The 17479-nt window shown below is 44.4% G+C and overlaps 1 protein-coding gene across 1 annotated transcript in view; it reads right to left on the reverse strand.

The window, feature by feature from the left end:
* The window catches only part of LOC115586674 (N-acetyl-beta-glucosaminyl-glycoprotein 4-beta-N-acetylgalactosaminyltransferase 1-like), a 30843-nt gene extending 14463 nt beyond the window's left edge, over window positions 1-16380 (reverse strand). The window contains exons 1-6 of the mRNA XM_030425917.1: window positions 16205-16380; window positions 7431-7486; window positions 7217-7300; window positions 6224-6319; window positions 4165-4255; window positions 3698-3798 (exon numbers count right to left, since the gene is read on the reverse strand). Of these exons, the coding sequence (XP_030281777.1) occupies window positions 3698-3798; window positions 4165-4255; window positions 6224-6319; window positions 7217-7300; window positions 7431-7486; window positions 16205-16328 (552 nt within the window). The 5' untranslated portion in view covers window positions 16329-16380. The remainder of the gene's footprint in view (window positions 1-3697; window positions 3799-4164; window positions 4256-6223; window positions 6320-7216; window positions 7301-7430; window positions 7487-16204) is intronic.
* Between the last annotated feature and the right edge of the window lie 1099 nt (window positions 16381-17479).

A 17479-nucleotide genomic window follows, 5' to 3' on the forward strand; every position in this document is an offset into this window, starting at 1 on the left:
CCTGATAGTCTGTGCTTCCCTTTAGGTTTTTCTCCTCTACTCAACTCTCATCTCTCCCTCCTGCACCATCACTTTGCTCTCCTGCTCCTTCTCTTGGCTCTCCCCCTGCTGTACTCTACTCTCCTTCACTTTGTGCTCCTTCCTGTCTAATGTTACCTGTCTTATACGATTACATAAAACATTAACGTTAGATAATTTACACTCACATCACATCTGATTACAAGTGTGAACACAATTTTTTACCTAACCATCATCATTTGAGTCAGTAAAAGGCTAATGACACCTGACTAGCGTCATCTTCATCAGGTGTCTTTCTCTTCTTTGAGAAATATTTCAAGCTCATCTGAAAATTCAGTCAGCAGTGACATCATGGCATGTATATATTCGCTTAATGCTATCGATTAGTTTACTCACGCTAGCGACACTGAGTTGAGTTGGCATCGGGCCCAATTAATTAAGCTACCGATATGTTACGTAACATTAGCTGGCCATCAATATTTTGCGAACGTCTATCGAACTTATAAAATCTATTATAAGTTTTCTTAAGCTAATAAGTCTACCTTTTCTCAGGTGAGTCGCTGCCCTATTTTCAAGATGACACTCCTCTGACTCTCCGACCTGGTGCCTGGGTGCTTTCAAGGCCGTGCTCTCGCGAGTAATTAACGTTGATGGCACCAGTAAATTCTTGGGGGAGGGGGGAAAATCTATTTCAAAGAGTAGATACTGAGCAAGATAAATATCTAGTTTGCCTCAGCACTCGCGACACCCAACCCAGTGCACGACTCTGCTGCAGGCATGGACTGGCCATCTGGCGTACCAGCGGGCCGCCACACGTTTTTGGGCCAGGCTGTCATAATTTAATCAAAAAAGTTTATTATAAATCATTTTTATCGACCGCAACGGCCCATTGGTTGATTTTCTTGAAGGACATTGGGCTAATCCAAAGAAATCTCTCAGCCCTCCTCTTTTTTTTTCTAAGTGCACAATTTAGAGGGGGCGGCCCATTGGTCCATCTTCAATATAGACATTGGACTGAACCAATCAGGATATAGTACGACAGCGGCCCCCCCCCTTCCCTGCACTTTCACCTGTAACTCCCGCTAGTTTCAAAAGGTGACTTCAGGATCACGCAGTGCTGCCTAAATCGTGATGCATGCTGGTTAAAATGTGTCCACGATGAACTGGATGGGAGTGGTTTCTGCTTCGCATCCGATATCACATGACCATAAGTTATCGCGGGAGCAAGGCGGCTGCAGAGCAGTTGCGCAGTTGCTCTCAAGGTACTGTGCGACCCTAGACCCACCTTCATGGCGTCAAGACTTTGCCCTAATTGGCTCTCATCTACGCTGATGTATATGATGTGTGTTTCGATGAATTTCCATATCCATAAGCGCCTGTGCCTCCTTTCTACTCAAGTATCACATACTTTCAGATAAGTAGCAGCCGTGTGGCCACACCTATGGGAAAGTCAACATGAATAAACCTATAAAATCCTTCATGTAACGCAACAACCCTGAAAGATGTCGTCAATAAACTGTGCGCAGTGGGACAAGGCATCTGATTCAGTCATTTGTTCTGATTATTGTATTTCATTCATTCAGTGAAATGTATTTCATTCATTGTGAATAATGTTGCAATAAGAAAATGCATCATCTTATGTGTCTTTATGCTTATTTATTAAATGTCAACAAATTCCCCTCAGGTGTGATATAATCATGCACCTAAGCACAGTTGTCATCATAATAATGAATAACTGTTGTATTGTATTGTTATTGGTTAAGATTTACTATAATGTACCAGATAGACAACGTTCACATTTATTTAATGGTGATAATACAAGGAAAACAGAACATGAGCATTTACAGTAAGGCAACATTTAGGCTATTCATCTACTCTTGATAAACCAGTTGGACCATTAATGTGCCACTGTGTGACCGTTTTGAAGTTCAATTACAAAATATCCAAATTTGAAGTTGTTATTGTGACAAAGCTGTCACATTCTGTTCTCTCTAAATATGAACTGACACACACACACACATATATACATATATACACATTATATATATCTATATATATATATAGATATATATATATATATTTGTGTATTTTTTGGTTGACTACTATTTTGAACATCTCAGATTGAATAATCTGACTGACAGGGACAGTGTACAGTCGGTAAGCAGGTAGTAACGTTAGGATAATACAGGGACTGTGAGGTGATGGAGGTAACGTTAGCTCTATTACATGTAGAGTTATCAACGGGTCGGGCCGGTGTTATGCCGAGAAGTGCCTGCATGCTGGGATCTGCATGCCGCTCGCAATTGCCGCTCGCAATTTCTCTAACACTCTTATGAGGTTAGAGAAATTGTAATCAAGAGTGTTTATTCATATGAACATGGACTCCATACATGTAGCAGTGTGTTTGTCTTAAGCAGCCAGGGATGCATATCTTGGAAAGTTCAAAACCAGCTCTGCCGAATACTGCATCTCCCTCATGCTGCGGCATGCAGATCCCAGCATGCAGGCACTTCGCGGCATAACACCGACCCGGCAAACCCGGGCTGGGTTAACGGGGGGCAGACAATTGATGCGGGTGTGTCGTGCTGCGTCGGATTCGGGCCCAAAAACCCGCGGGCAGGGTCAGGCTGTAATTTGATAAGTATCAATAATAATTGGTATTGCATACTTCCCGAAATCTGGCAGCCGGGACTTTATTCTGATAAAATAGCAAATGGTCAAGGCTGAGAAGTGTTGGATGAGCAGCAAGTGTCCATTTAAGGCTTCATTATAGCATTTTAGATATTTATGTTAAAGGTGTGTTGAAAGGCGGCATAGTTTGAATTTGTAGCAACCATCTATGCTGTAGTTAAACATGTTTTAAAAAACTGATCTTAAAACTGCTAAATGATAAGTAAAAGCTTTGCAATTAAAGCATTACTAAGTAAGTGTAAAACAAGTTTAAAAGTATTATTAGCAAAAGGTATGCCCACACTGAACAAGAGTAAGACAGTGTCAAATGCTTTTAAGACATACAGTAGTTGCTTTGCTTGAGTTCATAAAGCAGCCCTGTCTTTAGCCTGATACGAATGCATGTTATAGCTTTTTAATGGAGGAGCACCTTTTAACCTGAAGAATTGAGCTGCTATATCAGGGAAATTCAGAAAATACATATTAGAGATGATTTCAACAAAAAGGATAAAAGAATCAATTGAACTATACAGAGCAGACAAAAGTGGGGAAGTTAACAAAAGACACTAAACCTCTGAGATTTAGGATGCTGATGATACATTATGCTTGAAATAGAATATACCTAAGGAGGTAGAACTATGTGTTGAGTAAATTTACTTATTTGCTTTCCACGATGGTTATTTGATAGACCTCTAAAGTAATATAAACTGTAAATTTCTAATAAACCTGAAGGCAAAAAGTTAAGGGTTTTTTTTTTGCTTGTACTCCGCTAATTATGAGGGGCCGGTCTAAGCCAAAAATGCCAGGGCCGATTTTTTGTCCCAGTCAACCCCTGCTCTGCTGTGAAGGTGGAGATATGATGCGGCGGTGGTGTATTTGCAACAATTACAAAAAAAAAAAAAGAAAGACATTTGTATTCGGCAGAGCTGGTTATGACATTCATTAATTTTGTTCATGTTGATGAATGTTAGAAGAAATATGAGGATATGGCCCTGAGCCATTGGCATACCTTTCCAACCCATGCCAATAACTTCACGTTGAGGGGAGAGTCATCTGAGCTGAGCCAGAATTCAGAGTTGTCTTCAGAGCTCACGGCAAACACAAACTCTCCTGAGACAAAGGGATAAAGACACAGATTAAGTGAGTGATTATGGGAAATGTACTACAACCATTTACTCAGTGTAGTCAAAGAGAGAAACCTACGGTGGCCCTGAAAGGTCACAGCACTGCAACTTAAGAAAACACATGCAAAAAGACAAAAATGTGTTGTGTTGCGGTCTATTTGCAGCGCGTTTTTGTAATGTGTTGTGTTGCGGTCTTTGCAGCGCGTTTTCTAAATGCTGCGCATGTGTTGTCAAATTGATGAAAATGTTTTCTCAATTTGCTTGTGTTTTGTCTTTTTGCATGTGTTTTCTTAAGTTGCAGTGCTGTGACCTTTCAGGGCCACCGTAGAAACCAGACGAATACATGTTGTACCGTTGGTGTGTGGATGTAGATAACCGAATATCCTGAGACCGTAGTTGCTCCACTTAGGACTGATGGCCAACTTCTTCACCGTAGTCCTGGTCTGGATGCGCGACGGAAGGGAAACACAGAGGATCAGCCATGATGTTTACTCAAAGTGACACAACATTGTGCAGGGAGGTCTTTGCCACATAAAAACACTTGGCTGCACAATTACAGCATTATCCTTCAAGAGCCACTCATGAGAAGGGGATGAATGATAACTACATGTGATAGACGATCTTGATAACGCTGTCCTCTGGTGTAGTTGAGAAAAAAGTGACGGCAAAAATCAGATACCCTCATCTAATTGTATCAATGTGTAAAAGGCTTCACTGATTTTGAGGTTTGAAGCACGTGCCTATATTTCTTTATCTTACTTGAGATGCTCAAGGCTAAAATAAAACAAATCCAAATAAGGATTCAGGAAAAATCCTGAAAAAAAAAAAAAAATAAGCAAGAAATCTTAAGGAAACATTTTGATGTGCCTTTATGAAGTTTAATTGGCAGTAGCTTTTCTAAGATTACAGCTAGAATGACATCCGACATGTTTTGTAAGGGATAATGCCCGACGAGATGTTCATTATCATAAATGAATCTTGCTTCCGCGAAGTCCGATTCATTTCTGTTAAGGGACACCTCGAAGGGCATTATCCCGCTTATACCATGGTCACTTGCCAAAGAAAAGAAATTTGGACCATTAATTTACATTTTCATGCGTTTTACAATCAAAATATAAAGTTTTTCACAAGCCATAACTTAGTTTATCTGGTAACGCCTGTGGGTTTGACTAATACCTGGAACAATCATTACTCTCCCGTAAGATTCTTATGCAACGGAAACGTTGTTCACTCCTCCAGTAAATAGGACAGACCATAGATACGACTTGGCAACGGGAGATATTCTAGTCCGCTCAGCGATGAGCCAGAAAGCTAACGCTATGCTAGTAAGATTCAAAGTCAATAACATTGCGCACGGTTGACAAACAGAAAATATAATTTGACAGTATGCTAGCTAACACGATTAGCTCGCTAACCAGTCATGTCATTGTCCCCAAATCAATAGCAACATTTTCACGAACAAATGACCGGCCGTGTGTAATGTTACTGTGGCCGCAGCCTGAAGCAGAGAGCTGAACGGCAACACCGGCATGTGAGACAACTCGCGTATCAGTACATTTAGAGGGGAAGTGTACTTTCTGCAGCTTGTGTGTTACAGTCGCCACCCTGTGGTGTTCAGAGGATAAGACACTGAAGGACTGACGGACTGAACTCAGTGCTGGGAATATAATATTAAGGTTTGATACGCCAGCTCGCGCATTGATTTACAGCAGTGAACAGTCAATTTGACTGGAACTACTTAGTAGGTGTCCATATATCAGGGGTTAATGGACACCCTGCAGCCAATCAGAATCGAGTATTCCCCCAGACCATGGTATAAGTAAGGGATAATGCCCGACGAGGTGTCCATAAACAGAAGTTAATGGACGACGCGGAGGCCTAAGAACCGTCCGATGCGCAGCGGCCATGGTATAAGTATCGTTTACTGTCAGCATGTAATGGTAAACTATGTTGAAATTTCATACATGTGATGTCTACTATCTTAGTTGAATGTGTGACTTAAAAATAAGGATTAAATGTAGCGTGCTGAAGTTGTTATTTCATGTGTCCTGTTGATTTTACAGTATAAGTGTGCCCAGCTTAGGTAATTTAGATATTAATTCACATCTTTATTTTTATAAGTACAGCTGCAGCAGAGCGAACTGTCGTTAGTTGTTTTTGTTTTTAAGGGTATTTAGTCATAAACCAAAGTGGTGAACCAATGGAAATGTTCACTTGATGACTTGGCTGAAGTCAAGAGCTTCAGGATGACCACAGTTATAATAAGCTTGAATGTTTGTACAAAGTTTCATGGCAACCCCTCTGAGATAATGGAGACATTTCACTTAAAAATACTGATATCAGCCTTATTTTAGTCTGGACCAAAGTGGTGGTCCAACTGGCGCTGCCATACTGGAGCGTGAGTGACTCACATGAGGATACAGCGGGAAGTGCCCGTTCTTGCGGAGGGCAGCTGTAGAAGTGCCACACCAGTCTTCAAAGGCATGCAGATTGGCCCGTCCCTTAAACTGCAGGTAGAGGAAAGAGAGAGCGAGGATGATGCTGGGAACACCCCGGTGATTGTGTTGCATTCAGTCAGCAGACGGACAATTAACCATCTGGCTTCAGTGCTAAAACTAACAAACACAGACTTCCTTAGAGACCACTTGTCAGAACCATGACAGGACCAAAGGTGGACCTATCATCGCGCTGTTTAAATCCCTGCAAAAGAAAGTGCCACATAAAACGGTAAAGCAAACAACAGTTTGTTTGATGACTGCTTGATAAAAGACAAAACATAACTTGATTACTGGTGCCGAAGAGGTGAAGACTGCCAATACTCTGGAGGATATTTACGTTTGTCTATTCCAACACTAATTTTGCAAGTCATGGAAGTCTTGTTTGTTGTTAAAGAGAGTGAGGTGCCATTTAGTTTTTTTTGTGAAACTGCTCAGTAGACTACATCCCTCCTCTTGTGCAATGTATGTCACCAACATGGCAATCACCTTGGCACAGGAGAGCAAGTATCACCCAACCAATAACTAAGAGGGCACCGGTACAAACATGATCCCTGGGAATATTACAGTGCTTATGAAAAGCTTGATTACACCGATCTGTAGAGACAGACACAGTAACAGCTTCCCCCAAACATAAAATGTGAGGTGGAAGCAACTGGCTAGAGCACAGTGCTGCTAAATATAGTGGAAATATGATAACCCTTATACGTTACATCGGAGGCTGCTGAAGCAGACCCTGCTGCAGGAAATATAGTGTACACATACACATATGCACTGTAATAGGAAGTCATTGAACAGGCCTAGGCAGGTTGATCAGAGTTCAGAGGAGGTGAGACTGAGTGTTTACACACACACACACACACACACACACACACACACACACACACACACACACACACACACACACACCTCTGGTTTCCAGGTTGGTGGAGTGTAGTTGGATCTCCGATCATCCAAAACATTCACAGGGTCTGTTTGATGGTCCTCGCTGAACTGGAAAACACACACAAACAAAATCCCAACTTCAGCTTGCTTGCCTCTACCCCTCCCTGCACAAAACACATATCCCCTTGCATCACCACATTTTCTATTACCACATACTTTTCCATGAAACCATCCTTACCACTTTGTCGACCATGGCTCTCCACCAGCTGTTGTCATCGGTATAAGGATTCAAACCTGAGGGAAGAGAACTTAAAAATAAGAGGCAATAATATGCAGCAACTGTATGTCGGAGTCCCTCAAACAAAATGTGTTCTCAAAAATCGTGTGGCTTGATCTGCTTTATCCGTTTTGCTAGTAAAATCAGTTAACTCCAAGTTTAAACCATGAGGGTGTACTGTCGCTAACTCTTCAGTAAGTAAAGTCGCTGTTGGCATCATCGCCTAATATGCATAACTGGCCATGTGCATTTAATTTAATGCGCTGTAGGACAGAGGAATAACGTTGTGGGAGGGAGAAAAAGTGAGAAAAAACACCCTTATTAGTTTTAGAACTACAAATAAACTTAGTAGTGCAGTGATTTATATTATTGGATCAGTCAGCAGCAGGTTCGCGCATGCGCGATTTAGCAGCCTGTGAGTGCTTTGGGATGGGGGACGGGGGAGGGGCCCACGGCAGCACCTGCTGCTCATTGATAAGAGCAACAATGTAAAGAAAGCAGAAATGTATTCTGTTAAGTTCTAACCTGTTGAGAAGAACTGTGCTGAAGAAGAAAAAATGAAACTTAGAAAAAGCTAAAGCGAGGGAGATGTCATGTATTTTGTTGTAGTACTGGAGTCACCACTAGGTGGGGCTATAAGATTACAAGGACTGTGCTGTATATGTTAAAGCGGTACTAGTAAACACTAGCCGTTTTCAGACAGAGCACCAAGCCGCCAATTTGCCCGTCCTTTTGGCGGATCGGTCCGCGGTTTTAGAGAGAGGGTGGCAAATTGGGGGTCTGTTGTGGTCCGCCGATTTTCCGCCTCGGAGGGTACACTTATATCTGCCTCGCCTGCTATCTAAAAACGAGGCAGAATTGTGCCGGCCTCTGTGTGAGGTGTCGATGACCTGCACTGTTGTGCGACTCACAGCTGGGGAGTTTTAAAACCAAGAAACAGCTGATCACAGCAGTCAGTCCTTCATTTCACCCGCGGACATTAAGATGAACAACAAAACAGCTACAGAGACATCTCCTCGGTCTCTGTAGCTGTTTTGTCCCATGGGGTTCAATGTAAAGCTCTTATTTTGAAGACAAATTCTATGTCACCGTTGACAGCCCAACTTCAAACTTCATGTCACGTCACATGCTTACGCCTACCTCAGAGGCGGCTTTTGGAAAAGGAGGAATATTATGCCTCCGTTTTAGAAAGACAGGCTGGCACATAGCCGCTCTAACCTTGGAGCAAATGTGCCGCCTTTTCTATGTAAAAAGGGCTGCTGTTCAGTCCGATTCAAGATGGCTCCTTATTGAGTACTATAAATTACAGTAGATTCAACTTTTTAAAGTTGACCTAACAATTCCCCAAATATTGATGCAGAGCCGCAGTGAGGAGGATTTGAGACAAACACGCACTGGGTGGACTGAGTAAGTGAATACAAACTGACTGAGATGACTGACTTTCATCTCAGCTCCGTTCACCAGAGCAACGTCTGCCTGTGGCTCAGCAGCCATCTCACCAATCAGATTGACCGAGTCCATTGACAACAGACAAGCAGACAGACTGAGAGACAGACAGCCAACATATAAATAAGTAATGTCAGAAATATGTAAGACTTGTGGATTATTTATAGAATAGACTACATAAATAATACTATAAAATGGTGAATATAACAAGTGTCTAGATAGAGACAAGAGCCAAAATACAGTATTCATAATTTATTTGACAATAATCCTTTTTGTTTTGACCTAAAAAATTATCCAACCTGTTTCTCACAAAAGTGATATGATCTAAATTTTGTGATGTATTGGTTGCACCCTTAGTATTAAGTAACAATGACAGTAATAATTGAAAACGACATGTTCTATTCATTTTTTTCACAGAGAGGATCTGCTGGCCAATCGAGTGCTGCTGCCTTATTCTACTGTATTTAAGGTTTATTTTGCACAGTTTTGATACATTCTTTCATACTTATTTAATGTTGATTTTGCAGTGTTTTGTTTAGGTTTTGGATTTGGACTATTTTGATATATAATAAATCTATTTAAATATAAATCTTGGTGAAATATTTCAATTTATCAGTGTTTTGTCAGCATTTTGAAGACATTTAAAAAATACTGTGGTATACCTACAACTGTGATAATTTTTGTCATTATTACCACGGTGTGAAATTTTCAAACTGTTACATTCCTACTTGCAAATAGCAATTCAATTTCAGATGAAAATATCCTTGCGTGATTACAGATACTGTGCGAAGGGAGTCATGTTTCCTGTACTGCCACTTATGAAAACATGGCAACTGTCACGATCACGGGTGGCAGTGTCGGTGTTTGTGCTTGTGTGTTTTGTTTTTTTCCTCAGAGAGGTGCTCCGGCGGGCTGGGCGGAGTTACGACCGCAGGAGGGAGCACACTCACACACCTGCAGCAGGCTGACAATCAGCGCAGCCTTTTAAGACCCCGATCACCACGCTTCCAGCTGCCAGATGATACGCTACCTCTCACTGTGCATGGCTCTGTTCGTAAGACTTAGATTACTAAACCCTAGTGTACTCGCTTCTAGAGTTTCTCCTTACGCCGTTTTCCTGTGTCCTCAGTGTACCTCCTGATTCCTGCGCCCAGACCCGCTCGCCGGCACCTCTGCTGCCACCCACCTGCCCTGCGTCCCTCCGAGCGCCGGCGTGCGCCTCCGCGTCTCGCCCCCCTCCCGAAAAGCTCGACACCACCTCTAGTTCTGACTCCTACCTCAGTGACTCTGCCGTTGCCTAATAAAGAGTTCTCGTCCATCCCTGTACTGTGTCCGCTTTTGGGTCCCACACCCAGTGTAACAGAATCATCTGGCCACTGTAATGGATCCAGCGGACCCGGCTTCCATCGCTCAGGCACTAAGCGCGCAGGGAGCCATCGTGGGAAGGCACGACCAGGTGCTTCAACAGATCATGGAGACTCAAGTGGCTTTTCACGCATGCTCCCGTTCTCCTACACCCAGACTCGGCCCGCCAGTTCGTGGTTGAGGTGGACGCCTCCGACTCCGGGGTGGGGGCCGTCCTCTCTCAGCGCAGCGATGCCACTCACAAACTGCATCCCTGTGCCTACTTCTCTTGGCGGCTCACACCTGCCGAGCGAAATTATGACGTAGGTAATCGAGAGCTGCTGGCAGTGGTATTAGCCTTACAAGAGTGGCGACACTGGTTGGAGGGCACCCAGGAGCCATTTCTTATCTGGACGGACCACAAAAACCTCCAATACCACCTACGCTTAGCACGGAGATTGAACTCGCGCCAGGCTCGCTGGTCCCTTTTTTTGAGCCGCTTCAACTACACTCTCTCATTTCGCCCCGGGTCCAAGAACGGGAAACCGGACGCTCTATCTCACCTCTTCTCCAGCGACACTCCCTCTCTCGACCCCGAACCCATCGTGCCCTTTCCCCGGATCGTAGGAGCCGCCACCTGGGAGATCGAGACCATGGTTCGGGCGGCCCAACGCACCCATTCCGACCCCGGCACCGGTCCTTCTAATCGCCTGTTCGTCCCCGAGGAGGTCCGCTCCCAGGTTCTCCAGTGGGGGCACTCGTCCAAACTTAGCTGTCACCCCGGAGCCCAGCGGACTTTACGCTTTCTCCGGCTGCATTTTTGGTGTCCGGGCCAAGCCAGAGATGTCAATGAGTTTGTGGCAGCTTGCGTGGTGTGTGCGAGGAGTAAGCCCTCTCATCGTCCCCCCGCTGGTCTCCTGTTACCCCTGCCCATTCCGAGTCGCCCCTGGTCCCACATAGCAGTGGATTTCGTCGCCGGGCTCCCACCCTCCAACGGCCACACGACCATCCTCACGATCGTGGACCGTTTCTCGAAAATGGTTCACTACATCCCGCTAACCAAGCTTCCGCCCGCCACTGAAACAGCAGACCTTTTAGCTCTCCACGTTTTCAGGCTGCATGGACTTCCCACTGACATTGTCTCGGACCGCGGCCCGCAATTTACGTCCCAGGTCTGGCGGGCTTTTTGTAGGGCTTTTGGTTCTACTTGCAGCCTGACGTCCGGTTACCATCCGCAGTCCAAAGGACAGACCGAGAGCGAACGAGGATTTAGAGACTGCTCTACGCTGCGTCACTGCACGTAATCCCTCTTCCTGGTCCTCCTTCCTCCCTTGGGTGGAGTATGCGCACAATTCACTCTCCTGCGCCGCCACAGGTATGACTCCTTTCATGGCTGCCTATGGCTACCAACCACCCCTCCTCTCTGCGCAGGAACGAGAAGTTGCTGTTCCCTCCGTCCAAACTCACGTCGCCCGGTGCAAGGAGGTTTGGAGGATGGCCCGAGAGGCGATTACGCGCTCAACTCGGCGGAGCCAGCAACTTGCGGATCTCCACCGCGTCCCTGCCCCTCCCTACCAACCCGGACAAAGGTTTGGCTCTCCTCTCGTGATCTTCCTCTACAGGTGGAGTCCCTCAAGCTGGCCCCCCTTTCGTCGGCCCGTTCGAGGTGGAAAGGATAATCAACCCCTCCGCTGTCCGCCTAAAGTTGCCTGCACCCCTACCGGTCCACCCCACCTTTCATGTGTCGCAACTGAAACCTGTGTCCACCAGTGACCTCAGCCCTCCGGCCGAACCCCCGCCACCCACCCGGCTCATCGACGACCACCCCGCATCTACAGTCAGCAAGATTCTGGATGTTCGTCACCGGGGTCGTGGCTTCCAGTTCCTAGTTGATTGGGAGGGCTATGGCCCAGAGGAGCACTCCTGGGTTTCACGGGCCCTCATCCTGGATCCCACCCTACTACGTGACTTTTATCGTGAGTATCCGCACAAGCCGGGCAGGACGCCCAGAGGCGCCCATTGAGGGGGGGGATACTGTCACGATCACGGGCGGCAGTGTCGGTGTTTGTGCTTGTTTGTTTTGTTTTTTTCCTCACAGAGGTGCTCCGGCAGGCTGGGCGGAGTTACAACCGCAGGAGGGAGCCCACTCACACACCTGCAGCAGGCTGACAATCAGCGCAGCCTTTTAAGACCCCGATCACCACGCTTCCGACTGCCAGATGATACGCTACCTCTCACTGTGCATGGCTCTGTTCGTAAGACTTAGATTACTAAACCCTAGTGTACTCGCTTCTAGAGTTTCTCCTTACGCCGTTTTCCTGTGTCCTCAGTGTACCTCCTGATTCCTGCGCCCAAACCCGCTCGCCGGCACCTCTGCTGCCACCCACCTGCCCTGCGTCCCTCCGAGCGCCGGTGTGCGCCTCCGCGTCTTGCCCCCCTCCCGAAAAGCTCGACACCACCTTCAGTTCTGACTCCTACCTCAGTGACTCTGCCGTTGCCTAATAAAGAGTTCTCATCCATCCCTGTACTGTGTCCGCTTTTGGGTCCCACACCCAGTGTAACAGCAACATGCCAGCTACACCTTGCAGCAGATTTTTTTTTCCTTCCTTTTTTCTAGCTTTCGCTGTCGTGAGTTTGGATGATGTGTGTTTTGTGTCTCTATGTTTTCCCATATGTGTGGGTAATGACTCTGCAAAATGTTGCAAACAAAATCTACCTCTGGGTACTAATAAAGGAACTTGAACTTGAAGAAGATAATTCTACTCTCCTGTAATGTCACAAAGTATTTGGTTGTTCTGAATGTCCTAAAACATGTTAAGTTAGTAAGTTTAATGCCCTGCATGTCCCAGTGTGTTTTACTCCTATTGTTCCAATTATTTCACAGAGTAATGAATGAGATAAAACAGTTCCAAGTTTTCTTGAAATGTGTATTTGAAGTTGGAATGCAGAATAAATAAAGGAGTTATTGATTCTGTTAAGGGTCACATTTCATTTTTCCAGTAATAAAAGTTCAATGTATTTGCATTTTATACTGAAATCTGCCAGGGAGAGAATAAAATAAGAGCACACCTATTTATCTAACCTGATGGAGCACATATCTCTCTGTGGGCCCTATCTTAACGATCTGAAACGCAAGTATCAAACGCAAAGCGCAAGTAGCTTTATGGGCGGATCTCAGGCGCTGTTGCTATTATGCCGGCGGGATAAATGACTCTTGCGCCCGACGCAAATCTAAAATGGGTTGGTCTGAAGTAGCTACATTAGTCATAGGTGTGGTTTGGGCGTAACGTGCAATAAACCAGTCAGAGCAGAGAGAAGCAAAGTGTATGCACGTTAAGCACACGCTACATTATGGCCAAGCATGCGCCCTTAAAATAGCATCTGAACAAGCGCCACTGACTTTAGACTAGGTTTTGTCTGGTCTGTGGCGGAAGTGTTTTCTGAAACGGCAAAATAGCACCAGTGAACGTTTGCGCCGGAACACGCCTCCTCTTTTCGCTGAACCGCCCCGGGAGCGCAAAGTCATTCCCTAATTTAAGGACGCGCGTCTGTGGAGGGAAAATTCCAATGTGCGCCGAGTGCAAAATAGGAATTATACAAGCGCCAGTGTACAAAGTCAATTGCGCTGAGTGCAAGATAGAGCCCTGTAAGTGTTGTGTCGGTCGCGAACGTGTCTATGGAGCCAGAACGGTGACTTTAAAATTTGGCATCCAAAAAAAAATTGGCATTGAAAACAAAACCAGTACTGAAAAGTCAACATTGTCATTGAAACATTTTTATTGAAAACAGTTGTATTGGCATTGAAACAAGTATTGGCACTGAAAAAGAAACTAATATAAATAATTCAAATCCCAAAATCTGTAATCTGTACTGTTGTGCTAACTGTGGCTAATGCTCCGTGCTTGGCGCCCCAGTACTACTACCACACTCCATACGCATGGACAGAACCAGATTGACAGAGACTTGGACACATCAGGAGAGAGCTTGAAGAAAAGTCCGCAAGGTAGTTGGACTCTGTGTTGCCCAGAGACGGCCGGTTACAACGGTTTTGTGGCTGGACCGTCCAGCCCCACCTTCCCGCAGGCTGCTGCCATTACCTTCTCAAATCAAAAATATGCAAACCACGCTCTACTTGCCACTCCCCTCAGGCCCCTCCCTCTCGACACCAAAACAGTGACAGAAAGTTGAAACTGAAAATCAGTGACACTGAAAAAAAACTGACATTGTAAAAAAATCTGTCACTGAAAAAAAATTGACATGAAGAAAAAATCTGAAGATTGTCATTGAAAAATACAAAAAAATCCCAATAAAATAAAATGAAAAGATTTTCGGATTTGAATTATTTGAATTAGTTTCTTTTTTCAGTGCCAATACTTGTTTCAATACCATTACAACTGTTTTCAATACAAATGTTTCAATGACAATGTTTCCTTTTTCAGTACTGGTTTTGTTTTCAATGCCAATTTTTTTTTTGGATGCCAAATTTTAAAGTCATCGTTCTGGCTCCATACGTGTTGTTCAAAAAAATGAATCTTTTGAGTGAACGAAGTGAACAAAATCAATTCATCTACTGATTCCTTCCTTTCTCAGTTCAGTTGAGCTCAGCCGCAAGCATGCCGGCTGGACTTCGCACTGTGATTCCTTCATGATTTGCGAACCTACTGCACACAAAGAACTGTCGCTGAAGACGTGATTCTCGTTCACGTACTGTGCTGAAAGTGGCGCTGTCACTCACCCACTCACTCAGGGCAGAGGAGTTGATTCATGTCCAGTAAACGTACTGCTAAAATTAGCGCTGTGTTGCTAACATCCGTGTAGCATCATGTTAAGTGATTTTACTGCACAGTAAAAGTCACTCACGTTCACGAACGTGATTCTCAACCGGTAACATAATTCACGTCCGCCTCGTCACTCACGTTTGCGAACCTGATTCATGTTCACGCTGATTCAAGTGACAGCGCGAATGTGATTCACATCCTCAACAGGTTGTTCGCGAACGAGGGACTCCAGAACGTGAGTCATGTTCACGCTGTCACTCACTCATGATTCTCGTCGCTGAGGACGTGATTCTCGTTCACATACTGTGCCAAAAGTGGCGTTGTGACAGTCACTCACTCAGGGCAGAGGAGTTGATTCACGTCAGTAACCGTACTGCTAAAATTAGCGCTGTGTTGCTAACATCCGTGTAGCATCATGTTAATTGATTTTACTGTGCACAGAGGACACTTTCACCGTGTAATAATTTTAGTGCATGTATACAACTCAAAGCAGCGTTGCATCTCGCACAATGATTGTGTACTATAGTCCGTGAACGCACCGTCCCTCAGTAAGTGAACGAGAACCTCAGGGCTGATTAATGAACTGAATGATGGATCGTTTGGCTGCTTATCAGTTCAGGGAGTTGGAGAGCATTGAACGATTCTGTGAGCGATTCGGTGAACGAATCTTTTGAACGAATCATTTTAATGAACGATTCTAGAGATTCAGTACAGTAAAAATAACTGCTGTTCCCATCACTACTCTCTGTCACTTAGCGTCCTTTGCTCAAAAAGATGAGGAGAGGATCACACAGAGCGACACCTGCTCCTCTTTTACTGTGGCTTTGCTTGCCTTGGATCGTACTAATGGCCACGAACAAACTTTCTGTTCATAGAAAAACACACTAAACTTTTTTCTTAAAAAAACAAAACAAACAGACACAAAACTGATGGTCTCTCCTAAACAATAGAATGGTAATTTAATGGGAGTGAAGTGATTAAACCTGTTGGGTACCTCAGTAAAATTCATTCCTTCAAGTTTCTTTCTTTCTTTTCTATTCTATTCTTTATATTGTCAGGCTTCTGTATCAGTCACAGGTTGTCTATTAGATCTAAACACGGTCTAAATGATGCACCAGTTTCACAGAAGTGAGGACATATTATTGCTGAGTAGGAACACACACTCACCCCATGATTCTGTCTCAGCCATCTCATAGAAGACAACCAAAACTCCGAGCAGAAGAATCGTCCCAAATAGAAGATATTTGCTGTTGCGCAGCAGTGTCTTCAGGGGGGAAATCACCGCAATCATCTTAGCTTTCAGGTGCAAACTCCTACAGAGTTATTCGAGTTGTCCACCTGCTACCCAGTTTGTGTGTGCTGTCCCTCATTTAGTTTCCCAACTTGCAAATCCTGTCATGCAAGTCTAGCTTTATCTGGGGAAACAGATTAACGCTGTTTGCATAGATAAGTTGTTGTTTACAGTTGTCATTAAAGGGATAGTTCAGGTTTTTTGAAGTGGGGTCATATAAAGTACATATCTAGACGCTTTGTACCGCAGTGAAGGGGGTCCAGCGAAAAAACGAAATTAACCACCTAAAACAAGGCTCACCTAAAACATTTTACATCAGGTCAAGTGTACGTTGTATAGGTAAAATTCATACCATAATTTTACCTATACAACGTACACTTGAACTTGTATAGATTTTTTTACGTGAACCTTGTTTTAGGTGGTTAATTTCGCTTTTTCGCTGGACCCCGTTCACTGCAGTATAAAGCTGAGCATCTGGGCTGGAGCAGCTCTCTACTTCTCCAAACTGAGGCTGCGCTGATCGGTGATTATGGTAGGAAACAGATCGACTATAGATATGTACTTTATATGACCTGACTTCAAAAAAACAGAACTATCCCTTTAATAGATGGCTCCGCCCTCCCTCACATTTACTTTCCACAGAGAAAAAAAAGAAAGAATTCATCCTCGAAAAGGGACTTTCTCGTTAGCCTGGTTCTGTGGCTTCAGACCTTGAACAAACCACGGTCCGTTGCAAAGTGAAGCATGTGTGTACCTGGACTTGTCTCCATGCCAACGACACACGGACAGCTGGGTCACTGTTTGAGTTCCTGGTTGTCCTGTTTTCGTAATCTATTTGTTTTTTCTCTTAATAGGTTAGTTGTTTCTTTTGTTAGGCAGCCTTAGTCGGGAGGATTCCTCGGATGCGACGGCCAAGGCTGGTCTGGGGTCTCTTCTCTCTTTTTTTTTGTTTGACCAGGAAATCCTGCCTTTTTCCTTTCTTTAATTAAACACATTTATATTGACTGTGCTGAGTCGGCGTCCTTTATATGTTACTGGCCTTTTTTTTTGTTCGAGTCTTTGTTTTGTTTAATTCAGGGCCGTAACATATTTGGGGGCTCGTCCGTTCCATGTTGGGTCTTCTTTTGTGGGGTCCAACCGAGTGCCGGTGT

Source organism: Sparus aurata, chromosome 8, assembly GCF_900880675.1.
Source record: "Sparus aurata chromosome 8, fSpaAur1.1, whole genome shotgun sequence".
In the NCBI taxonomy this organism is placed as follows: Eukaryota; Metazoa; Chordata; class Actinopteri; order Spariformes; family Sparidae; genus Sparus; species Sparus aurata.